The sequence below is a fragment of the Vanessa atalanta genome, chromosome 25 (assembly GCF_905147765.1).
Source record: "Vanessa atalanta chromosome 25, ilVanAtal1.2, whole genome shotgun sequence".
Lineage (NCBI taxonomy): Eukaryota > Metazoa > Arthropoda > Insecta > Lepidoptera > Nymphalidae > Vanessa > Vanessa atalanta.
In genome coordinates, this window is record NC_061895.1 from 2,843,225 (window position 1) to 2,869,602 (window position 26,378).

The 26,378-nt window shown below is 34.7% G+C and overlaps 1 protein-coding gene across 2 annotated transcripts; it reads left to right on the forward strand.

Moving 5' to 3' along the window:
* The first annotated feature begins 125 nt into the window (after window positions 1–125).
* On the forward strand, window positions 126–26,018 carry LOC125073715 (rho GTPase-activating protein 190). 2 transcript variants are annotated; one of them, XM_047684700.1, is made up of 39 exons: window positions 126–225; window positions 706–852; window positions 5,969–6,081; window positions 6,481–6,625; window positions 7,118–7,323; window positions 8,551–8,793; window positions 9,113–9,213; window positions 9,891–9,978; window positions 10,060–10,187; window positions 10,561–10,720; window positions 11,185–11,294; window positions 11,376–11,562; window positions 12,079–12,194; window positions 12,561–12,710; window positions 12,882–12,984; window positions 13,228–13,381; window positions 13,463–13,569; window positions 13,830–13,924; window positions 14,206–14,361; window positions 14,641–14,785; window positions 15,630–15,736; window positions 15,989–16,173; window positions 16,371–16,572; window positions 16,892–17,010; window positions 17,285–17,362; window positions 18,845–18,957; window positions 19,133–19,225; window positions 19,616–19,720; window positions 20,017–20,107; window positions 20,269–20,383; window positions 20,489–20,601; window positions 20,788–20,873; window positions 21,137–21,241; window positions 21,648–21,725; window positions 22,024–22,159; window positions 22,524–22,655; window positions 23,077–23,215; window positions 23,623–23,830; window positions 24,299–26,018. In XM_047684700.1, the coding sequence occupies exons 2-38, from the start codon at window positions 789–791 to the stop codon at window positions 23,819–23,821; spliced, it is 4,767 nt and encodes a 1,588-aa protein (XP_047540656.1). In that variant the 5' UTR covers window positions 126–225; window positions 706–788; the 3' UTR covers window positions 23,822–23,830; window positions 24,299–26,018. The 2 variants fall into 2 exon arrangements, with proteins under 2 accessions (XP_047540656.1, XP_047540657.1); XM_047684701.1 differs by having other exon boundaries at window positions 20,788–20,870.
* Window positions 26,019–26,378: the final 360 nt, after the last annotated feature.

A 26,378-nucleotide genomic window follows, 5' to 3' on the forward strand; every position in this document is an offset into this window, starting at 1 on the left:
GTTTTTGTATAACTACAATTTGAAATTTGCAAAATCTATGTGTAGAGCTACATTAAATATATTTTGCATTGAAAATAAAGATATATAATTTTTAGAGTTGGCTATACTGGATCGTACAAAGCAACGCGAGTAGTGTCAGTCAAAGAATATTACGTTTTCATCTAAAATTAATAAGATTAAAGTGTAAAAAAATGTAATTTATGCGTTTTCTAAACCGATAATTATGTATGTTAAAATTTTTTGTTGTTATTTGATTCATTCCGTTTCTATTTATAAAAGGTCTTCTAATTTGATTCGATGTGTCAAAGTATAGGGCTATACCACTGAGAACACAATAAATTATCTCTTTCGATTCTTATTTCGAAGGGTGTCTTGGTATATGTATTGTATTTATCGTTTTTAGTGACTATTTAATATATTTTACGCCATATCAATCTCTTTATTGTATACTTTAGTTAAATATCCGTACATCTGGAAGTCATTACGCTCACTCGATTTTTTTTCCGTTTTCATTAATTGGTGAATAAAATAAATCTTTTGATACATATATTCACTACCAGTTTGCTTTAGATTGACACTATTGTAAAATATTTTATATGTTTTTTTTTTAATTACATTTTATTGAAGCCATTATATAGTTCTATCTATATATCTCTGTATTTGTTGTGATTTATATACAAAATTATCGGTGTTGTTTATTTAAAGAGAAGTGGCTATTGTGTTGTGATGTATGTAATAAGTGATTTTACCTTATTTTATAATATACCATTGGAGTGATAGATAAGAAAATGGCTAAAAAGTCTGAGAACACTGGGGGCAAGCTGGTTACTATATCTGTTGTAGGATTATCTGGTAAGTTATATCAAGTTTTATATATTTTACTTGAGTTATATTTTACAAACATTTCTATAGTAAAATTACTCAATCATTAATGTTATATCATAAAAAATATGTATGACTGTTTAAAGTAATTTTAGTTTGTATATAGTTTTTTTTTTGTTGTTTATTATAATGGACAATTAGTGTGACACTTTTTTTTATGAATAAAACATATATTACAATGAATATTAAAAATCAATAAATATTGTTACTTATTTATCTTTAATGTATAAACATATTTAATTGTTTGTTTGTATTGATTAAATAAAATGTATAAAATATAAATACTTACATACTTATATAAAACAATATAAATTTAAATCCAAAGTAAACAATTAAAATTAAAAAAAAAACCAAGAAGTAATTGATCATTTATTTAATAAAAAAAATATTAAAGTATATATTCAGTAACTCCTTTGCATCTTCTTAGGATGTTCATTTATATTGTTGGAGTCATATTCCATCTTTTAGTGAATTAGGAAGTGTGTTGATTAATCTTATTTTAAGTGCCCATTGAAAGAATTATATTAGTTAAGTTATATTTGAATAGAATTTGGTAGTTTGAATATATAACTACTATTTGATTAAGTTATAATGCATGTTTATATGGATGAAAAGTAACCTATATGTTATTCCAGACTATAATATATCTCTGTGCTAAATTTCATTCAGATCCATTCAGCTTCTCTGATCCATTGGTAATTGAGGAACAAGGAACATCCATCAAAACTTTCTTATTTATAATGTTAGTTAAAAGTAAGATTACTTGTAAGTTAATATAGTTTTAATTAACATCACCAAATGCCACATACACACTACCACATAAAATATATAATTAAACATTTGAATAGGTAGTTCACATATATTATAAACAAGAAGAAAAAGTTTTAGTTTTAGCTGGCTTTGCAAGTTCCTATAGTTGGAGATCAACTGCTCATCATACATTATACTGCCAAGCAGCAATACCTGTTGAATCGAAGGGTGGGTAACTGGTCTAACTGCAAGCACAAGGGATATATCATCTCAGTTCCCTAGGTTTCTGATGTAAGGAATTATTTCAATTACTTACTGCTCCATACATTTGCTTGTCTACCAATCTATGTATTTGAAAGCACTGTAGGTAACACCACTTAACATATAATTTAAACTGTTGCCAAACACTTTTATATAATATTTTTGTGTTTAAAAGGTGAATGAGTTGTTGTAAACATTAGTCAAACAAGTTTTAGTGGTAGTGACCACTTAACATCTGGTGGCCAATTTATCAGTCTCCGTACAAATATATAGTAAAGTATTAAATAATAAAGTTTGTGTGTGTTTAATGTTGTTACAGTGTTATTATATTTATGGTATGGGAATCCTTACAATAAAGATTTGAGACAATGATGAATTGGTTATTATGATAAGCATTACAGCTATATTTTTTTAATTAATCTCTCCATACATATTTTCAAAATCTAAATTTAGGATTACTGGTTACAATATTAATTCTAATTACAAAGAGTGACAATAGTGTAAGGGTTTACGGGCTGACTAGCAGTGTTAAAAGTTACAGGTTTGATTCGGGGTTTGTTATCCTCACTCTTAGCACAAATTTTAGTCTTAACTAGAGGGGTAAAAAGGAACATTAGTAATTCCAAAATTGAGATTGAACTGAATGAGACAAAAAAATATATATCTTACACCATGTTTAATTAAATAATGCATTATTATTAGTGGCAATATCATAAAATAATATTAATTAATTTTAAATATATTATAAACCTATATATAATAACAATTACCGTAATAATGTATTATTAAATCAAATCTTTTATTTAAGTAAAGTAAAATAGTATTTTTTATCTACACTTATCTCAACATTACTTTTACGATAAAAATAAGTTATAGGATTTTATTAATTGAATCCTTTTAAATTAAATAGATTCAAAATACTTTTAAATATGAATATATAACAATAATAAAGTGTTTTTTATACATTACTGACTAATGATCAATATCTTGTGTAATGTAGATATTCTATAGCCAAACAGCAATACTCAGTATTATTGTGTTTTGATTTGTAGAATGTGTGAGCCAACTAAGATCTTCTACAGGCACAAGGGACATAAGATCTTAGTTTCCAATTATGGTGGCACATTGGAGATTTAGGGAATGGTTAATATTTTTTAACTGCATTAATGCGCATAGGTGACCATCCATCCAAATTCAAAAAAAAATATATATAATTAAACTGTTTTGAAAACAAATTATGATGTGACTAACAAAAACACAAACTTTCAATAGGATGATCAAATAGATACTTAGTTGTCTATATTGTAAACTAGTTTTCTCCAGCGGCTTCGCTGGTGTGTGAAGTGAGTAAGCAAGTGTCTAGTATCCTATGTACCCCTGTCTAGATGTAGGCAAAAGCATGATGAAAGAGTACCAAGCAAACTCACTTTTGTATTATTATATGAGTTAGATTGATGTTTAGTACGTTATTCATGTTAATATAATATGCAGGAATATTTATGATGAATTAAATTTTATTGTTTTAATTTCTTTTATGTTCATCATCTTACCTTGCGATTACTTTTATCTTTTTATAATCTGTGGATTGAAATAAAAACAGAAATAATATAATGCAGCAACTTTAAATTAAATAAAGGTACATTTCAAACATACCATTTTACTAGTAGTTGAAATTAAACATTCCTTTCTATTTAAGTTGGTAATTTAATGATGGTCTCAATCACAAGACATTCGGTATGAATCACAAAGGTACTTAAATGTATGACCCTTAACTAACCAATTGTGCAGCATCTCTATTGTAATGTTATCACATCTTATTTTTCACTTCCTGGTATGTCACATGTTTCCTTTAAATCATTTACTTATCTATAAACAAATTGATATATGGTATGGCTGTTTATGCTTAATTAGTGATGATTTTAAAATGAAATGAATTATTTGTAGACATATATATTAACTTTGTCGGTGTAGTAGCTACATGGTACGACTGATCTCCTGGACCAAAGTTCGAATCAGGGTAGACGAATAAATTTTATTAGTTTTTTTACAAACAAGCTTGCATTTAAGAAGTTGCCATTGTTACTGTTTGACCATCGCCCATTTATCATTTCGATCATGTCGTATTGCCGTAATATTTGACTATGAGAGCGAGGGTATAAAGCGCATCTGTGTTTATGCATCAAAATTGGCAGGTATGGCCGTAATTCAGTCTAGAGGGTTGAGAGAGATTGTACAGTAACAGCCTGTAAATGTTCTACTGGTAAAGGTATCCTCTAAGGGAAAAGGTTTTGAGCTTATTCCAAAACGTGTCTTCGTTGTATATGACATATATGTATTGTGTGCAGCAGTAAATATATGAGGCACACTTTTATCCAACATGTTGGGGTTTCCTTGTAATGTTTTTCTTTCACAAATTTTCAAGGTGACATTTATATTTATTATTTCAAATAATGTAGAAAACTACATATTTATATAAAGCTACTTTTACGTAATTACACATTAATGTTTTTATCATAGCTTTAACCATAAAAATTTCCTGTTTTAAAACTTCCATTTTTATCCCAGATAGTTGAGTGCTCATAAATGTTACTACTAAAATAAAATAACATAAAATATGTTGTATAAAAGACATGTTGGTCATATTTGTTTTGAAAGATATTATATTACCATTATTCATACAGCTATATTGGTATCATATATGTTTAAGTATGTATTACATAATAAAATAATGGCTATGTAGAACCTTCATAAGAAATAATAGTCATTCTTGTTATAAGATCTTGTGTTAATTCAAATGAATCATAAACGTAAACACAGTCCGCATCACTTAGCATGAAACCTTCATGGTCTAAATATTTATTTATTTATGTATATTATTGATATTATCAGACCTCGTCTTAAGGAAACTCTCTCAACTCTCGTCGTCGTCTATTAGTCTGTCATGACCTGTGATTTAAATTACTAAAATTACCGTAAATAAATATTACAGCATTGTTTCATATCATGATTGATTCAATCTTCGATCTTGCATAGACGAATATGCTCCTTGGATAAGAAGTTTTAGAGCTAATTTCACCACGCTGCTCAAGTGGTTCGTATGTTTCAAGGACGTTAAGCCGTTGGTCCTGCGCTTGAACTTCCGGTTGTTTCAGATTGGCGCTCGATCGGACTATGGGAGTGGACTTGTGCACTATATAATACCTTCTGTGCAGTAGGCTGTACCGCTGAACTTAAGTTAATAAGACATCACGATACTCCATAATATATGTATTATTACAATAAGTATGTCGTGATAAAGATGCCATGACGAATAACATTGTCATGTGAATTAAATAAAAATAAAAACATTATATATACATATGATAAAAGACTAAAATTCTAATGTAAACTTACATTTTTAAGATAATATTTGTAACATTATAGATAAGTAAGTAGGTTTAAGATAGATGACCAAAAGTCAGTGCCATTGGTGGTTGATTATTTTTCACACAGAATATTAGCGGGACATTGTCAATGTGCTGGCCTGTAGTAGGCCTGCTGAATGTCTCTTGAATTTTGGTAGGGATTTGATGGAGTCAGTGTTTTGTTATTTCTACCGTCTTTATTGTATTGCGAAAAGCAAATAAGCTGTACTTGCTATTACGCGCAATTTTTAGGGACCATCTTAGTATTACACATTGTTTCAAGACTTGAAGGCTTAGTGGACAAAATCTGTTGAATTGGATAGTATACCGATTCAAGGTTAAGTGAGGCAGTTTAGATATAGTACGGAATATTTTTGTTCCAATAGCTGGCGGCGTTTTGGTTGGACGTTGCCACTATTTGTAGAAGTTGGTGACAACTAATCATCCTATACACGTTGGCCTGATACACCATAACATCAACTCGTAGTACCTTAAATGGTTGCTTCATCTTAGTTCCAATGGGACGTAACGAATTTCCATCAGCTCATCTATTTACTTGGTTACTTTGCCCTTATAAAATTCATATATAAGATTATTAATGTATTATAAATGGTTAATTAGTTTTACTCATCCGTTTGCAGTAAAATTAACGAGTCTTTATATCTTTTCAGGTACTGAGAAAGAGAAAGGCCAATTAGGCGTGGGAAAGTCCTGTCTCTGCAATAGATTTGTACGTACAGACGCCGATGACTACAATGTCGATCACATATCTGTTCTGAGTCAAGTAAGTCACAAGAATTTTGATTTAATTTAATTCTGTTAACTGATGATCTATAAGTGCTTGTAAAAGTGCGTAAATTTTATTTTAATTATAAAGTCGCATTGGGCGAGCAGGATATATTCGGATTTTCAACAGCTAAATAAAAAAAAAAATCTTGATTGCATGTTACGTAGAAAGCTCTAAGGCAAACAACTAAGACCGTCATCTTCTAATCACTAATTGGTCCCCCCAAATTCTTTAAGAAGACAGGGTAACGTAATAAAGGCGTGATATTTACACTGCACTTGCTGATCAAAATAAATATAAAGCGTAATAGTTCATTATAAGACTCCAACAATCAAGATTAGATGGAAATTTATAAGATGAATTATAGTTACATTAAGTGGCAATTTTATATTGTAGTCGGACTTCAGCGGGCGCGTAGTAAACAACGACCACTTTTTATACTGGGGTAGTGTTCAGAAAGAGCAGGATGAACAGGAATATAGATTTGAGGTGGTCGAACAGACGGAGTTCGTGGACGATGCGTGCTTCCAACCGTTTAAAGGTGAGTTCATGATAGTCTTATTAAAAGTACAATGGGCATATCTTAGTTCTCAACGCTGATGGTGCATTGATGTAAGAAATTGTTAATATTTCTTACAGTGCTAGTGTGTATAAGCAGTGTCGATCATTTACCTTTAAGGTCCATTTGCTTCTCTGTCTATCTATTTATATCTATAGAATTATTTAACAAAATATTTATACATATAAAATATTTTGTTAAAATTTCAATTATCTTTTTTTATAAATTAAGTCATCATCCTCCTGCCCTTATCTCAATTTTATTTGGGGTCGGCGCAGCATGTCTTCTTCCATACTACTCTAACTGACGTCATCTCACACGTAACATGATTTCCAGCCATATCGTCTTACACACAATCCATCCGTCGTTTCTTTGGTTGTCCCCTACCTCTATAATCCATCCCAACCATGCTCAAGACCTTCCTTATTTATAAATTAATTCATTTAATAATTAATATGTTTTTACTTGTCCTAGCTGTGGGTAAAACGGAGACATATGTAAAAAGATGTGTTGCAACGAAGTTACAATCCGCTGAGAAGTTGATGTATGTGTGCAAAAACCAGCTGGGGATAGAGAAGGAATACGAGCAGAAACTGATGGCAGATGGGAAGCTGTCCGTTGATGGTTTCCTTTGCGTATATGATGTCAGCCTGGTGCCAGGGCGTAGTTGGGAGAAGCAGGTAATATAGTTTTCTTCTTTCTTAACCACAATTAGCCTTAATTAAGATAGATGTGCTTTTCTATTGGGGGTTTTGGGGCTACGTCGCTTGAAAGAAATAATCTCACGATATCTCAGATATACATGACATCTACATTTACATGTGGATTAAAACGCGAGTGACTTTTAATTTCTATAGCCGTGATAGCCCAGTTACAAGGCGTGAATCTGAACAGATGATACTGAGTTTAAACAAGGGCTCACTAAATTCAAATTCAAGTGCTTGATTAGTATTTATAATTCATCTCGTACTCGGCGCTAAACGAAAACATCGTGAGAAAACCACCACGTGGTGCCGCACCAACCCGCATTTGAGGAGGGTGGTGGAGTAAGCTCCAAACTTTTTCCTCAAAGGGGAGAGGAGCTTCCTCTGCTCGTTAACAGAGTTACTTTAAAAAACTTGACTTACATATTAAATGCGATTTGCTTACTTCGTTCTACTATGCTCTGATATTTTGCAAACAGTTCTTTATTAAAATATATATATTTTTTATAATATTAAGTTGATCCATTTGGTGGTGTGACATAAATTTTACATCCAGTTTGGAAAAATAATATTGCTGATATTTAAAACGCCATTATTTCTATATCAAGGTCAAAGTTGTTTATTTATCTTTCCAATTGGAATCGACGATTCGAACCCACTGCCTTAAGCCTAATAAAACCCTGTCATTTGTTTAATTGTCGTTTTATTCAATCTGTTATTTATCCGAAAAAACGGCTCGGTCTCAATACGATTATGTATATTTTTAATTTGTGACGCAAATTAAAAATGAACTTTGCCAAATGAAATTGCCAAAGAAATATGGGTATTAGTTTATAAAATATACACGAACGAATACATTTCGATTCAGATATTTTTTTTCAAAATGTCGGTAAATTTACTTTTACTTGGTGTTACCACCACTTATCACCAAGTACCACCAAAGGTAAAAACCACCAAGTATTGTACAAGCCCGATGCATAGGTTATACGTTTTCATCAAATGTTCTATTGCCAAACAGCAATATTCAGTGTGTTATGTTCCGGTTTGAAAGGTGAGTGAGCCAGTGCAACTGCAGGCACAAGGGACATAACATCTTAGAGAGCCAATATCTATGGGTGCCCACTTACCATCAGGTTGCCCATTTGCCCGCCGGTCTACCTATTATATATAAAAAAAAAACATTAATGTATTCAATTGTTTCAGAACGAAACCCTAGCAGCGATACTCCAAAATATACTAAAATTGAAGAAGCCGGTTGTACTCGTAACGTCCAAAAACGACGAAGCCTGCGAGCAGGGAGTTAGGGAGGCGGAGAGATTGGTTCAGAGGAAGGAATTCAAGGGTTCAATACCTATTGTGGAGTCATCAAGCCACGACAATGTTAACGTGGACCAGGCGTTTTTCCTGCTGGCTCAGATGGTGGACAAATCAAAGGCTAGGATTAAGGTATGTGTATATTATTTGGGTTGTGTAGATTTTGAAGGTAAAACCATTCTTTGTAAATCTTATTTTCTCTCTATATATTTTTTTCCATCATTAAAGTGTGTTACATTTGTGTTAGCTAAACACATGTATTGAGAAACGTTAGTTTTGTAAACTATCTTCCACGAGATAATTCTGATACCAAAAACTTGTAGTATTACAAGTTTTTATTGTCAGAATTTATACGAGTCGATTTGACGAAGGTGTATTGTAATCTTATGATACATTCGGATAAAAAAAGTAAAGATACAAATAATTCCTTCTAATTATATGTAATTCACAGGTAGCGAACTATGCGGAGGCGTTACGTATCAGAAGAGAGACTTTAGACTTCGTAACTGAAGCCTTCACGCAGCTGATAAGAATACACGTCCAGGACCATAAGTATGAATCATTTTCTATTTTAAAAGTGATGTTCTCTTATTGTTTTTAAAGTGGTTTTGCTTTAAGTGAAACATCCTGTATAATAAATGACTGGACTCACTCAAGAAAGCACATTTTCATTATACTAGTTGTCGTCCGCGACTATACATGCGTTTTTGGGGTTGGTTTTCAGTTAAAAAAATTGTGCTTGCTTGGAATTTAAGCTTTTCATACTATACATACAAAGTATGACCTTGAAAGCATAACAGATGAACAGACAGACGGACAGAGTTACTTTCGCATTTATAATATTAGTACAGATACCACACTTATGTATAATTTGGATATTTGTTTGTGTTCCCATTCCTTAGCAAATATCTTTTGCGTTTATATATTAGTTTTACAAAATTATTTTCTATGTACATTTCCATTTAAGTACTTATAGTTTTACTCACCATGAATGATTAGTATTTTTTTTTAAATAATCTTGTACTCTCAGCAGCAGCAACTTTATTTAACGAAGCATTTTTTTAACTCTAAGACCATTCAACTATACGTAAGAAATACTAATCGTTCAGGCAATAGATAGATTCAGTGGCGTTTATTTCCCTAAAGCCTATGAAAGCCTTTTATTTTCTGCGTTAACAACAAAATGACGATCTGTTAAATATTTCTAATTTAATGGCATTTGTTTTCAGAGAAATCTGGTCAGCAGTCAGTAAGAGGTTGTGTCATTATCCTGAGTGGATTAAATTTGTCCAGCAGTTCGGCAATGATGGTACTCAGGTATGTTTTATTTTTATTTTTTATTCATATTATTTTTTTTATATTGGTATCACCTTTTTAATTATATTTTTTTTTATTCAGGTTGTCTTCCGTCGTCATATAAGAAGGTTGAAAGAGGAACGCTCGGCTAAGAAACTTCGCAAGCAGCTGGCCAAGTTACCGCAAGTTCTCGCTCGAATGCAACTACCCACTGATGATTTGCAAGAGAAGTGAGTTTTTTCGTTTACATACTCATTTAATTCTAATTGACACGCACGTATACAGCGTGATGATATACTAGGGTAGACCGATTATTTAGCATATTCCACCACGCTGCTCCAATGCGGGTTGGTGGAATACACACGTGGCACCAATTAGACATATGCAGGTTTCCTCACGATGTTTTCCTTCACCGCTGAGCACGAGATGAATTATAAACATAAATTAAGCACATGAAAATTCAGTGGTGCTTGCCTGGCTTTGAACCCGAAATCATCGGTTAAGATGCACGCGTTCTAACCACTGGGCCATCTCGGCTCTCGGTAGACCGATTAGTGACAATCTATTAAAGAACAACGTGAAAATGTTATGTCGGTCCCGCAGCGACTGGGCGGTGGTGGTGCGGCAGCTGCGCGCGCACCGCGACTTCTCCGTGTACTTCAGCGAGGCGCGCGCCGCGTCGCGCTCGCCCTCCGGCTCCGAGCCCGACAGCCCGCGCGCCGCCGACGCCACGCTGCGCGTGGGCGAGCGCGCGCGCTACCAGGTACCCGCACCCGCGCCCGCACCCGCGCCCGCACCCGCACCCGCACCCGCACGCCTGCGCTCTGAACCTGATCCGAGACGTCGAGCTACTTAGGCTGGGCTTAGTGTTGTTCAGTACCCCAGACACCTGCTATTCTGTGTATTTAAAAAAATATAAACGGATAGAAGGAACAAATGAAGGGTCGATGCTCCTAACTTTATCAGTTAATGATATAAGTAATGTCTTAAATATAGACTGGTGAAATTTTCAGAAATTTTAAAGATATATTTACCTTTACTAGAGCAGTGTTAAAGATTCTGAGATATCACCTCATATCACGAGAAATAACGGTTATAGTCCACACTATTTACGCGTATCCTTAAGTTATCATTAAAAGTATGGATGATTTTTGATTTCACTATAAACTCTAAAATATATAATATGCTCGATATTTATTTGTTTTTTTCTTTTACATGTTATTTCAGACCTTGGGGCAATCGCAGAAGATCCCATACGAAATATTAGAAACTAACGAGGCGGCTGCAATATTCAAAACGTACCTCCACGAGGCGCAAGAAAAGCAGAGAAATTATGAGTAAGATATTTGTTAATTATTATATAGATTATTTCAAAATTTTCTTTTCTTATCCAACCATAATATCTAATTATCAATTAGGTGGTGTCAACAATTCAAACGTCTGCTAGAAGAGACCGGATACGTCACTCCCGGCAAACAGCTGTCCGAAGTGAGGGTTCTCTTAATGGGTCGCGAGTGTTACGAAGCCTTGACCGAGGAGCAACAGCAGAGGGTCTATGATGAACATCAGAGGGAGATACAGAGACGGGCGAAGCACAATTTGCAGGTAAAAATAACTAACAATCCAACTGGTTATTGTAAACTAAACAGCCATGACTGCACTGTATGGCGTTAAATTAATAGTGTTAAGTTTAGAAACAGAGCATTGATGCCGCTGGGATAGAATATTTAATTATTTTTTTTAATATTTTTCCCTTTAGGTAGTTTAACATTTAGTATTAAAAGCAGAATCCTGAGCTTGTCTCTAGTTTTAGTAGGATACAATTTTTATTGTTGTTTTATTTATGTTGTCTTATAAACAAAATAGAGAAAAAAAGATGTAACACTCTTAATATCTATACTTCTATATATATTATATCTAGATTATTAATAAAAAAATGTATGTGTACGTACGTGCGCTTTTTGACGCAAACCCAGAATTCTGGATGTTTGCAAAACAACGCAAAGCAGTTGAATTTTATCGTGACCTTGAACACATCTGACACAAGAGACTTACTCGTACAATTTATTATTCTTATAATAATGGCAGCAAATTGTTTTACATATTTTTTTTTAATTTTAGGAACTCCTGTTAGAACACGCAGACTTGTTCTACCATTTCAAAAGAATATCACCTACTGGAACCATAACGCAGGAAGATATTAAAGAAATCACCGATGTGCTCCAAGACGATTTCAGGTAAAATTTTGTTATTTAAATATTCAAAATGTATATAAAATTATATAAAATTTAAAAAGCTGACAAATAAGGTGTAAAATTAAAGGTATAATGCGATTTTATGTAAATGATTTTATTAAGGAAAAAACCATAAAAACAGGACATTTTTTTTTAATTTTTATGTAATTCGTTTACACGCACTATTTAATTCACTCGCAAAACACACAAAGTTGTATACTTGTGTGTATTGGATTAAAAACGAAACATACTTTTTTTAAAAATATTGTATCTATTTAGATCAAGTTGTGGATTGGAATATCTCAAAAGAATCTTCGAAGCAATTGATGCGGTTTATTAGTATCCTGAAATCCCAGTGTTCCCTTACAGATACAAGATGCTGGACCGCATGGAGCAGGACCGCAAGCTGATGCTGTTCCAGCACCTCGGGTTCGTGCACTGCCCCATGCGCGAGCACTGCCCCGCCGCCGCCGCCTGCCTCGACGCCGGCCTGCCGCTCATCCTCAACACGAGGGTCGGGTCAGTACTTGCGGCCCTTATGCGACAAACATTTATACCTCTTGTTTCATATATTCCATGAGAATCGCTTATAGCTATGTTATATTATGTACGACAAACAGCCCTTTATTAATATTTGCTTATTTATGATCATTTTTCAAATCACAAATGATCTAAATGTGTTTTGTTCAGGTCTCTGACGTCATCGGGCGAAGCTCAAGTGCAAGCCGGTCCGCCGGCGGCGCCCTGGGCGCTCACTGCGGACGCGAACAATATCAACATCATTATATTAGGGGTCAGTTTTATCGCATTTCCTGATTGTCCGTAAATTTGTTTGTATATATTTAAAGTTTTTCTTAATTTCACTGGTTAGTATTATTGTTATGGTTGTTTTAGTTTTTTAAATATTAAGTTACCGTTCTTGTGCACAGACTTACACGTGTACGTGTTCTACTTGTTTTGTAAACTTAACAGTTGAATTTATTTAATTTGAATTGGCAACGAATCCGATGATCTCTAATGACACGTGTGGACATAGGTGGAGGGCATAGCGGGCGAGTTCGGCAAGCGGCTGATAGCGGGCTGCGACGGCGAGCGGCGCGTGAGCGTGGGCGGCTGCGCGTGGCGCGTGGAGCAGCGCCTGCGCACCGACGACTTCGCGGCCGACGCGCCGCGCGACTTCGCGCCCAACGGTACCTCGACCGACAGCCTAACAGTTTTCAAAATATTATTTACTGAATTATATCACGTAACATTTTTTATATTTTTTGCAGGATACTTTTGTGTGTACCAAGACCAGGAATCGTTCGAATATATCCGAGGCTGCGCTGAGAAAACATTATTATCTAGTCTAGAACAAGAAGACAAACTTCCATTTCAGGTATATATTTTGTCTTTGTCAACATTATTTGTATAATAGAATGTACTTTTATTAAAACTAGTTCAATTGGTTTGGTTTTATCCATTTCAAACTAGTTTGTAATAGCATTATTGGCGTGAAACAAATTTGGTGGTAGGGCTTTGTACAAGGTTGTCTTTGTAGGTACCAGTCACTCACCACATTTTCTTGTTGTATTTTTCAGTATCCATATTTCTAAGAATACATTAGAAGTAGTCAATAATGTAAGGATATTGTTTCAGGGCTTACCCTTAGTAGTGATGTTCGTTCAAGACGAAGGGATGGATAAGAAGGAACTAGCTAGGCTACAGGAGGAGGGACAAAATCTCGCAGATAAGTACGTTTTTTTGTATTATTAATAAAATGTAACTACAGACATAATGGGCGTTATGACCATTTTAGTTTCTAAGGTTGGCGGCCCATTGATAATAAAGAATGCATTGATTGATTGATGATTTTACAGCAAGATCTGTTATCTTTTTAAAGTATTTAAAAAAAATTGACGTATGTTACCTCCTTTTAAAAAGAGGAGGCCATGGCACGGGTTGTTATTTCTAATACTTATCCCTTGATTTCTTTACTATTTTCGATGCCTTAAATATTAACATATTATTTCAGTCTACATTGTTCCTACATGGAAGCATCAGTTAACGAATTGGGTACTGAAGCGCTGACAGCCGACGCGGTACAAGAGTTGATACGTGCCAATAGAGAGAAAGCGAGCTATGCACATTTGTATCGGGATTTGATTGTTTGCTTCGATGCGGATATACGGTAAGTGTGTGCTATAAACATTTTATATCTATTTTATTATGTAATTACATTTTTTATGCTCTTCGTGTGTAGACGTAGATAAGTGACAAGTTAACACAAGTGATCTTTTTGTGTAGAAAATAAATAAGTTGATATAATTCAAATATCAAACATGTGTCACGTGACTGCTATAACGTCACATTATTTATGTGATAACGAAATGTAATTCATATAGAAGCATGTGAAAATATACGCTCATTCATTTTAAGTATAAAACATGTTACGCTCCGCACGTTTCAGTATAATGGTGTGCATGTTCTGCGACGACCCGTACTCCCCGGAGCGCGTGCTGAGCCCGCTGCTGCTGCACCGCGCCTGCTTCCTCACGGGGGACCGCTCCATACTCATCGAGACCTTCCTCGGGGACTCCAAGCGGAAGGTCGAGGTGAGACTTTTGGAATATTACAGCCGACGAGCTACTATTCTATCCGATAAGTGAGTGATCACCACTGCTCATAAACATTGATACTGTATGATATATAACTATGTCTTACACATTATTAAAACCGTGTCACTATTGGATTCAGCTAATCCGATACGCGGCAATACTGCAAACCTCAATACGTAATATTCATTTTTGGCAGAAAAAAACATAAGAAACTACTGATTTTTGCCACTACTTCTCTGTAGAATCTATTTTCCGCTTTAAATTGGCGAAATATTAAAATGGCGAAAGTGCTTTTATAAATAAATAAATAATAAATAAATAAATATTGGACAACATCACATACATTACTCTGATCCCAATGTAAGTAGCTAAAGCACTTGTGTTATGGAAATCAGAAGTAACGACGGTACCACAAACACCCAGACCCAAGACAACGTAGAAAACTAATGAACTTTTTCTACATCGACTCGGCCGGGAATCGATCCCAGGACCTCGGAGTGGCGTACCCATGAAAACCGGTGTACACACTACTCGACCATGGAGGTCGTCATTTTATAAGCATACTTGAATAAAGAACTTAATCTTTATTCAATTATGCTTATTTCTATGCTTATTCTATGGAGTCCAGTGCATTCATCTGGCCAAATATCCACCAATATAAAATCACGAATTTTTTATAGCCAAATTGTATTGTTAATAATTTCATTTAAGTTTCTAAAATTCAATCTAAAACCTTTGATTAAGTACACCACAGCTGTATTGTTATTACGAAGCCTTATTACCTTTCTCGCTTTCAATATATTTTTTATCTGAATTTTAAAATTTCTATTTATGTTTTCAGGTGATTATTTCAAGTTTCCATGGTGCTAGTCAGTTCAGGGAAGAGCTCATACATGGATTCATTCTAATATACTCCGCTAAAAGGAAAGCCAGCTTAGCCACACTCAAGTAAGTTTATATACAACATCTTCAGTTGCAACAATACAATTTAGTTATATATACATTATTGTACAAAAATAGTACAAAAAAACACTTAGGACTAATTATTGTGTAGCCTTGTATAGGGGTTATAGCTAATTTAGACGTCTTCGTGATCACCTAATCAAAAGAGAGACTATAACTTAGATTCTGAGTAGAAGGTGCAGTTAGAGTCTAACAATACAATTATGTAACAACTTAATCATTGGTTTTTATTCACAGTGCGTTTTCAATGAATATTCCAAATCTACCCATTCAAATGGTGGCCGTGACTGACGGCGGTGGATCGGCAGCTAATGCGTTCTTCGGTACTGATCTGGGTCACGCCCTCATCACTGAGGGAAATGCTACTGCTGACAGACTGGGAGCTCATTTCACAACTTATACCTCGAGTGCTGAAAATAAATGTGAGTAAACAAATTAATTTTATACTCTAAATGCTTTTTTATCGCAATTAATCTTAAAGTTCATTTTACGATGGCAATTAGGGTATCAATAGTATGGTGGTAGGCGTGCTACATATGTCTGATACGATAGCAACTTCTTTGAATAAATATATGTTGAGTTAATTTGTTAAAGTATTTAAATTTAATAAATGTTACAGCTGCCTTTTACACGCCATTCTTCAAAGAAGTGTGGGAGCGCAAAGGCGAAATCGAGCGCGCGTTCCGCCTGGAGGCGCCGCACTCCCGCGCGCACAACGCGCACAACGCGCACAACCCGCACAACCCGCACAACCTGCCCGACGTGGCGGCCGCCAGGCCCGCTCCGCCCCCCCGTCTGCACTCCTACCACCTCGACCACAAGTGAGTACAATGCACATAGTCGCACCTATGTATATTCCGCACATATAAGTCTTGTACAGAATGGCAAGACTTTTCAATCAATATTTTTAATAAGAGCTTTTAGTTTATTGGCAAATGTTAAACAATCTACGAATTAATTAAATGAAAAAGTATAAAAAAATTTACTGTGTTGCTATCGTTACCAACAGGTGACAAATAACGTAGGATAAAGCTTAAATTAAAAATATCCCATTCAAGCAGTGCTTGGAAGGGATAATAAACTTTATATTCTTCTATCACAATCATACCTGTTATTCATATTTGAAAATATTGTTAACAGAATGGACCACAAGCTCACTAACTCGTTGGACCTCCTCATCGGACCGGACTCCCGTGCTGACATGGACTCCGAATACAGCGACACGTTGAACAATTCTAAGAATAGAGGTTTCTTGAAAGGTAAACTTGCTATCTACATATAAATTATCCGTATATAGTTTAATTATAATGATTTTAATATTGCCATATAATTATTTAAAATTACAGTTATAGGCTTTAAATGTTATACTTTGTTCAATTTTCGAACAGTTTCCAAAAGACTCCTTTATTATAATATGTAAGACCTTGATCAATATTAAAATTAAACAAAATACGTTTCATTTCGTATAGAAATTAACATAACAGTTATAAGTTATATGTCACCGTATGTATTGATATAATTCGTTTGTCTCAGGTTTCAGTGTGTACCCGCCCCCGAGCACGCCACCGGAACCCGCACCGCCAGATCACAGAATGCATGCCGATCTATCACGTTAGTAATGAAATTATATATTTATTGATTCTACAATTAATACATAGGCAAACTATACCGCCCGAGTAGTGGTCACTTACATAGAGACTGTAAGATGAACAAACATTTTCTAACTCAATAGTATTTTCACTTGGGCTAAAATGTTATGCTTCCCGTCTCTGTAAGTACACTAGCTCACTTCACATTCAAATCGGAACATAACAATACTTTTTATTGGTGATATAATAATCACTTTCACTAAACAATAGGCTTGCAGAAATGCCTGCCTCCTCTAAAATACACATAAGTAACGTTATCATTAAAATTGATAATCACTAATTATCGTCACATACATTACATTGTGCACTTGGACTGTCGACGGAATGTAGATGAGTACAATAATAATATTGGTTTAATTAAAATATTCTGGGAAGTTATCGTAAGATAGACACGAAATGTGGACGTTAAACTTTATTAGAATGAAGAATATATAAAACCCGAAATCATCGGGTTCAAACCCAGGCAGGCACCACTGAATTTTCATGTGCTTAATTTGTGTTTATAATTCATCTCGTGCTCGGCGGTGAAGGAAAACATCGTGAGGAAACCTGCATGTGTCTAACTTCAACGAAATTCTGCCACATGTGTATTCCACCAACCCGCATTGGAGCAGCGTGGTGGAATATGCTCCAAACCTTCTCCTCAAAGGGAGAGGAGGCCTTTATCCCAGCAGTGGGACATTTACGGGCTGCTAATGAAAAAAAATGAATGACAACTTCATCCAACTCAAGCAGCTTCCCTCACGATCTTTTCTTCTTTGCCGAGTACAAGTTTAATTATAAACACAGGATTTCCACATTAGATTTGGATTCGCGATCCTCGCTTAAGATCCAATTTATTTATTATTTGGGCCGTTTCAGCTCGAAATATGTAAATATATTATTTAAACACAATGTATAAATAAATTATTATAACGCAGCGGATCTCAACTGTTCGGAGGATTCTCTCAGCACGCACGAGTCAGGTGATTGCATGCAAGCGATTATACACGTTATTAAAATTGTGGGACGGATCATTTTTGTGTGTAGATAGCGTAAACGTCAAACGTAGATTTAAGGAATGCCTTGTGTTTGTCCTAGGTCGTTTTTTTTTACCAATATTTGCATGATTTAATTAGATATTAATTTTGTTAATAATTTTTATGTCTTTAAGTTTATGTCATTCATAAATTAATTTGATAAATAGTTATATTTTATTTGGCTTTATGTATATTGTATATATTTAATATTTAGCACAAATCTCAAATCAACTCATGTTCTACTTGATTCTACAATAAGTCGTACTATTTGTTATAAAAATCCCGTATGCAACAAGTTGATTTGTAAAGCAATGTTACTTTATCACTTAAGTCTTTACTTTGCGAATAGTATGTAAATAGTGGAGTAGTTCAATAGCAAAGTATGAGAGTGGACACGAAGGTTAGCAATGGTTGCGTGCGTGCAGATGGCGGCGGCCTGTGGCAGCCGGCGGGCTACGGCCAGCGCGCCTTCACCACGGGCCGAGCGCGCGCCCCCCCTCCCCACCACCAGCGACTGCGACACTCGCAGACGCTTAAGGTACACAAATGAAATCTCATAACCAAATAGTTTTTAAATTAAGAGTTCTTCTGAATCGATATTTTGCAACCATACAAAATAAAGTTATTATTATTCCGTTTGAAAAAAAAAAAATAAACAGTAATTTCAAAATATAATTTTATCATTAAGAATATTTTTGTTATTTTTATTTTAGCAACCTGGTAAATTGGATATGAACAACTATACAATGGTCAACGATGCTCTACAGCATATCACTATCGGTCCCCCACATCCTAGGGAAAGGAAGGTATATAATTATAATTTAAACTATTATTAAAATTAGTATAATCATACTAAATTCTACGTGCCTCAGTCAGCTAAAGTCTGTATTACACAGAAATTTAATTTTACTATAAGAATATTGTTTGAAAACCGTCGTTGCTTATTGTAATACGATCACATAGGCAATTTTTGAATCGTGTTTAAATATCGCATGAAAGGTTTTCAATTTAGTTCTGCTATCTTATGTTCTAACCCTTAATAATAATACAGAACTTATAGTATAAACAGCTTACGTATATACTGTACGAAGTATCCTAAATATACAAAAGCAAATATAAAAATGGCATCAAGCACAATTTAAGTTATTCCATTGGACTCAATCTTGTGCTATTTTTTAATACAGATTTTCTTTCAGTCTCAGCGATCTGGGTGGTCGCATTCAAGTAGTCAGCAAGGTGGTCATCATCACCATCCGTCCGGTGTTAGTTCGGAGACTGAATTGGACGCACAATACGCACAGGTGATATAGACATCGGTTTTTATAGTTTTTCTTATGGAAACAAGAGAAATTTTATTACAAAAATATTACTTTAAATTTTTGAAATGCTGATTCTTTATCGATTGCGTCATCACTACAAGTGGCCATGATTGAAGTTAAATTTGTTTATTTTAATTTAATGAGTGTTTCAGAAACTAGAGTTTAATTTTGTATTTACTTAAGTCTTAATTATTATTTTTTTAAATATTTAATTTTTCATGTATAACATATTCTTATGACAATTCGATACAAATAATAATACTGTCGTAAATTTGTAGATAAAAGAAACTAATGAATATATGGAAGCGCCATCTATGACAAGGTTAAGGAGACATCGGAGACATGAGAAGACTCCTTTACATCAACCATGTATGTCTTATGTATTTCCTTATGTTGTATATTTATTATTATTTAATAAATAGATATTGAGATTATTTATTATCACTATGTATATTTTATTATTATTATTTATGAATATATATATTTTTTTATATAGGTGTAAAACAATTATAAAAATTGCATATTTCCAGCATTCTCAGAGACGGACAGTTCTGGGTCGAGTGAGGCATCAGGAGGGGCGCGCGCACATGTGCGCCGCCGACACGCGCACCACGCGCACCACGCGCCCAGACACTACAAGAAGCGGTAACATATTTTAACATTTCTTAAGTGAATTCGGGCCTTTTCAATAAAGATACAATTTATATAATTCAATATATGAAGAGAATTAAAGTTAAAATGATATTTCAGATCATTGGGTAACCTGGTCGCTGTCCAGAGTCCTAGAGTGCCTAAATTAGGTATGTTTGTCGGTCCACCCGAACTGCCAACCGGGTACCGAGCGAGAACACAAGAAGATAAAGGTATGTTAACCAGAAACATTAAGAAATACAAAATAAGTTTCTGTCGGACCATTACTCGTGACCGCAATTGTATTAAGTGTATATACGTGTATTTAATATATTGTAATATTTTCCCGTCTATCAAACACGAACTCGCTGCATCAACATTGTACCCGCACAAAACGTTACCCCGTGCCGTGACCGCAGCCGGCAGCGACTCGAGCGAGGGCAGCTCGGACGGCGAGTCGCGGCGCGCGCGTGCGCCCGCCCCGCACGAGCCCGCGCACAAGGTCGTAGTTCCGTTCGACTTCTTATCTGCCTATTCATACCTTTTACCGTACATAATAGCATGCAGACTGGTTATTAATATTTTTGATGTAACTAAAAACTGATTGTAATAAAATAACTGAAATTAATTGACATATTATTGTAGATGAAGAAAAACTTAGGCTTTTATTTAAGTCATCGGAAAATATTTCGATTTAATGCACGACGTTTATTAATCTCCTACGTACACTAAAAAAATTGTGGTGTTTTATGACTTAACTTTCGATAGATGTTATCTGGTGAGTACCCGTCGTCCGCTCAAGATAATTCGTCGTCGAGCGCAGCCGACTCCAGGCGGCGGCAAGCGTTCGGTAAACACGATAGAAGGCATAAGGTACTATATAAATATACCCATAGATGATATAATTTATAAATAAGTATATACAAAATACATTATTGCTATAAGTTCCACAGACGTGTTTCCATGCGTTTGGAGTATCTTTTTATTATTTAACTGACCTTATTTATGATGCGCACCTTTTTATTCAATGCTTTTAGGAAATAATATTTTTTATACACCACATTAATTTGGTCCTGGATAAAAATGGGCCTGAGACATTGACAGGGCCTAACAATGTCAAAAACCACAATTCACCTCGATACATTGTTTTGCTGTCGCTACCTTAAAAAGAGAAAACTAACACATTCTTATTAATTATACTAAGTAATGATACTAACAGTACTATTAAAGTGTGCATAGAGAACTTTTTCGATATTATATGTTATGTTATTATTAACAGGAGATTTCGAAGAGTAAAGACAAGAAGAATTCGTCGCAAATGCAGAACGCGAACGCGATTCAGAATTGGGGACCTCAGGTAGTTATCGCTACAGTTGCATTGGTATTTGTTAGTTAACTAGTAATAATAATTATACCAACGTTTGAATTTAAAGCCGAGAAGGTCTATTCGAAGGCCAGATGGGAGATGGTATTAAATCTTGCGAGTAAAATTGTTTTTTTTTTTTTTTAATAAAACTTCTGTATGATTCCGCTGTTTCTTTAAGAGGAGACGCCAAGAGTGGCGGAGGGAGGTGTCGAATGATGTTATCTTTTTATGTAATAAAATTTTAAACAAGAATGTTTGTACATTATGTTATTTATGTTCTTGTCCTCAGGGCCCCCACGGAGTACCCCTTTTTGTTGAGAAGTGCGTCGAGTTTATAGAGCGAGAGGGTCTCGCTTCTGAGGGTCTGTACAGAGTTCCCGGCAACAGGGCACACGTTGATATGCTGTTTAGCAAGTTTTATGAAGGTAAACAATTTGGGAGAACCACATTAGGTTAAGAAGTAAAGTAAAAGAAGTAAGTAGAAGCTTCTTTTGAGAAGCTTCTTGTATGTAAATCCCTCAAGGTCATCAATAATGTTACTGGTATTGGAATTACACTTTATATTTTTGAAATTTACTCTGAGCTATAAAAAAGACAAATTAAAATAAATAATTATAAAAACCCTGAAAATGGCAAGTGGGATTGACTTTTGTTTAAAGATTCCATCTGGTTGTACTATTGAATTCGACTGAATAGTAAAATTTATTTATTTAATTTATTTCTTTTTTTAAATATATATTTGAATTATTATATTTTATGTTTGCTACATGTGATATCTTCATATTCTAGATCCTAACATAGACTTAGACTCGCTGGATATACCGGTGAATGCGGTAGCGACTGCGCTCAAGGACTTCTTTTCGAAGAAACTCCCTCCGCTTTTGGATGAGGCTAGTATGGCGCAGCTAGAAGATATAGCGGGTTAGTTATCATTTAAATTATTATGTTTGTTGACTATTATTATAATTATATTAACTGGCAACATACTATTTTCTCTGAATATTACAAAAATATTAGTGATAGGCCGAATGTGGTTTGAACCGAATACTATTTTAAGTTAAATTTCGCCACGCTTTCTTGAGCGTGACTAGTTTACACAACTACTTCAATTATTGCTAGATGTACTCAGCCCTTACGATACGTTAAGAAGAACAAATTTTATTTAGTTTTTATCTCATCCTGGCCGAATGCTGGACGTCGAAGTTTGGCTCAAGCGGCGTCACATTAAAACCGAATTTCGGCCAATCGCTAAAAATATATGTTCGGTAATTTCAAGTGAGAAATGTAGGCCACATGGGGGGGGGGGCATAGAGCGCTAGCAACGGGCGTTGTTGTGTTGCAGCGATGCGCGGCTGCATCGCGGGCGGCGTGGAGCTGAAGGACCGCAGCTGGCGGCTGCTGGCGCTGCGCGCGCTGCTGGCCGCCGCGCTCACGGCGCCCGCGCGCGCCACGCTCGACTACCTGCTCAACCACTTCGCCCGGTGAGCGCCCCACGCGGCTCGTACGAGCGAATGGCACGTGAGGTAGCACGGTGACCGAATGAGTTGGGACGGAGGGAATTTGTGAATGGAAGGCAGCAAATTCGTGAGTTAGTTAGTATATGATCGATGACCCGAGATGGCCCAGTGGTTAGAACGCGTACATCTTAACCGATGATTTCGGGTTGAAACCCAGGTAAGTCGAGCAGTGGGAAATTGACAGGTTGTTAATGTAAAAAAAAATTATCAATGAGTTAGTAATACGCAAAGGAAAATTTGAGTAATTGAGTGAGCGAATGAGTTGGTAAAATTCTCGGAGCAAATGTACGATGTCTGATACTTCATTTATATCGAACTAAATTACGATCATGATCTGTACTAATTTTTGCTTCCAAAAAACAATATTTCAGGGTCGCGGATAACTCCAAGTTGAACTCGATGGACAGCAAGAATCTCGCGATCTGCTGGTGGCCCACGCTGCTGCCGGTCCAGTTCTCGGACATGGGTCGCTTCGAGATGACGCGGCCCTACCTCGAGGACATCGTGCAGACCATGATCGACCAGCACCCCTTTCTGTTCCGCGGACAGGAAGCCTTTGTCATGGTGTGAGGACCGTGTGTGAGTATGCTACTTATGCTAATTGTTTCAAACTTTGCTCCTGTAAACATGTAAAATATATTTACAATTTTTATTACAATCATATCTCAATAAAATACTGTTATAATTTTTAAATGATGCAATAGGCATTTAAGATACTTATTTTTTTACTGATTGGTACAATATAGTCTCTCAGTATGAGTGGTGGTACCCTCCCATCCGGTGGTAACCTACCATCAGGTGGCCCATTTTACCTTTCGCCTACCTATAACATAAAAAATAATAATTCTATGTAGAAACAAAAGACTGCTGCTTTCACTTTTTTTTTTACCTCAGTGAAAGCTATTTTATTAACTCATACAAATATGTATGTTTCAATTATAATGATACTATTAATCAATATCCCTTAATAAATATATAATCGAATCTTATTTGAAAACTTCTCTGTCTTTGAAATATTACAGTATTAATTGTTTTTATTTTCTACAGGAACCCACAATGCATGTTGCATTCGTGATGGACGACGTCTGACCTCAGCTTTAACGCCGTCACATAAACTGTAACGTTTATATCACCGTGTACCGTTCCAGTGAAAGTTGTACGAATAGTGCGTAAGGCTACATGCGCGGACACTACGCGTGACACGCGATTATAGGCTTTATGGGTTCCGTATAAGTGTCTATATTTATATAACGTCGACAGAAAACGCTAGAACAATCGTTTATAAGTTCTAGATGTTTCGTCGTAACTACCGTCGCTATCGTTGTTGTAACTTAGATATATTGATTCGGTGACGAAAATGACGGTTTATTTTTACAAGTGTCATATCATATTATGCTTAGAATAACACGGCTACGCTTTCTTATCGATATTTAGCGCTTTTGTTTTATGTCGGTCGGATTATGGAATGAAAACTGCGGACTCGACGGATTGGATTGGTTTCAAGGATCAGTATTTTAAAGGTAGGTGTTTATTAAATGATATCGTATTTCTATTAGGCGTAAGGTTGAGATTCGTGCACAAAAGTATTTAATGACATAAAAAAAATGTATAATCTAAGTATTATTGGTATGTATAACGTATTTGAATTATCAATTAATGGCAACACCACGTAATGAGCATATTCCGTTCAGTCGATGATTAAAGTAATTATTGTATTATTGTTAATATTATGTATAGATATACGCGTATGTGGGTTTATTGGCCGAATGTATGTGTTTTCGTTTGAATTAATCGCCTAAGTTAAATTTTCCTCAATTTGATACCCGCAATGCAATTTTTTAAATATCTTGCCGGAAACGCTTATTATATTATATGTGATGAAATAGAAACTTCTAATATCAATTAATGTTGATACTTGCCAAAAACGTTTTTATTTTGTTTTTATTTATGTATGAAATTTAACTTTTTAAATTAATGAATGATAACGAAAGTGAATTACATGGCAGCTGGGGAATATATTATTTTAAAGAGACTGATTTTCATTTTATTTTAAATGTTTTTTTAAAAGAAATCAACGCCATATCGTTCTGATTTATGCTTAAACTTACGCAAAGTAACTGAAAAACTTAATATTACAGGCAAAATGATATAAGTCGAAAATTGATTAATATTCGTTAAAAATGTTTTTTTTTTTGTTTTTGTAGTACTTTTCACTACTACCGCGTGCTTAAATTATATAATTTTTTAATAATTTCAACTTATTTATATCGACTATATAAGGTTTTATAATAATTGTAATATCAATCCAAAAGTATTTAATGGAATTTTTATTAAAAGTGATACTCATTTAAGCGTGTAGGGAAGTATCAAATGTTTATATGGCGGCAGACATGCACATTCCGTTTCGAAAGATTTTGTGTAATAATTATGAAGATGGAGAATATTTAAAAACCAGCTTTTATTTGACAATCTATTTAAATTATATAATATATATATATAAGCGAAATACCACTGACTGACCAAACACGAGATCGCCGAAACTATAATTCCGATTGACTTGGAATTTAACATAGTTACTCCTTTCGCTCGGTAAGAAAGGATTTTTGGAAATTTAAATTTTTAAGGGGGGAAAGTGGGAGGGGTAACTTTGTATCAATTTTACCCGTACGAAGTCGGGACGGCCAACTAGTATTTAATATGCTAGTTTTTATCGTCACTAGAACCAAAAAATTGTGAAAAAATTCACCTCAATTGCTTCGAAACTGTTTTAAAATTATTTTTCCAGATTTAAACTATATAAAATATTTTATTTATTTAACTTGACACTTAGTTAAGTATATATATGTATATATATGTTATCATATACAAAAGCTATATACATATGTATCTTAAGCGGTTAAGTTAAATAAATGCTTGTAAAAAATAAGACTATTAACTTTTTTTTTATTCGGTTGTAATTATCAAGACGCGATCTTTTCCTGAACTTATTTTTTTTTTTAAATATATAGTTGAGAGGAGGCGTAATAATTATTGTATATGTCTAACTTATATCACAGATCTCGATAAATTTGTTTATCGCTTACTTAACACTTCCATATTTAGCGTCCATGATATTATATTTGTCGGC

What these genes read in the sequence shown, in the direction of transcription:
- LOC125073715 (XM_047684700.1), top strand. Translation starts at nt 789, where the DNA reads ATGGCTAAAAAGTCTGAGAACACTGGGGGCAAGCTGGTTACTATATCT. An exon ending in ACATATCTGTTCTGAGTCAA is followed by an intron (nt 6,082 to 6,480) that starts GTAAGTCACAAG and finishes TTTATATTGTAG; the next exon opens with TCGGACTTCAGCGGGCGCGT. An exon ending in GCGCGACTTCGCGCCCAACG is followed by an intron (nt 13,382 to 13,462) that starts GTACCTCGACCG and finishes TATTTTTTGCAG; the next exon opens with GATACTTTTGTGTGTACCAA.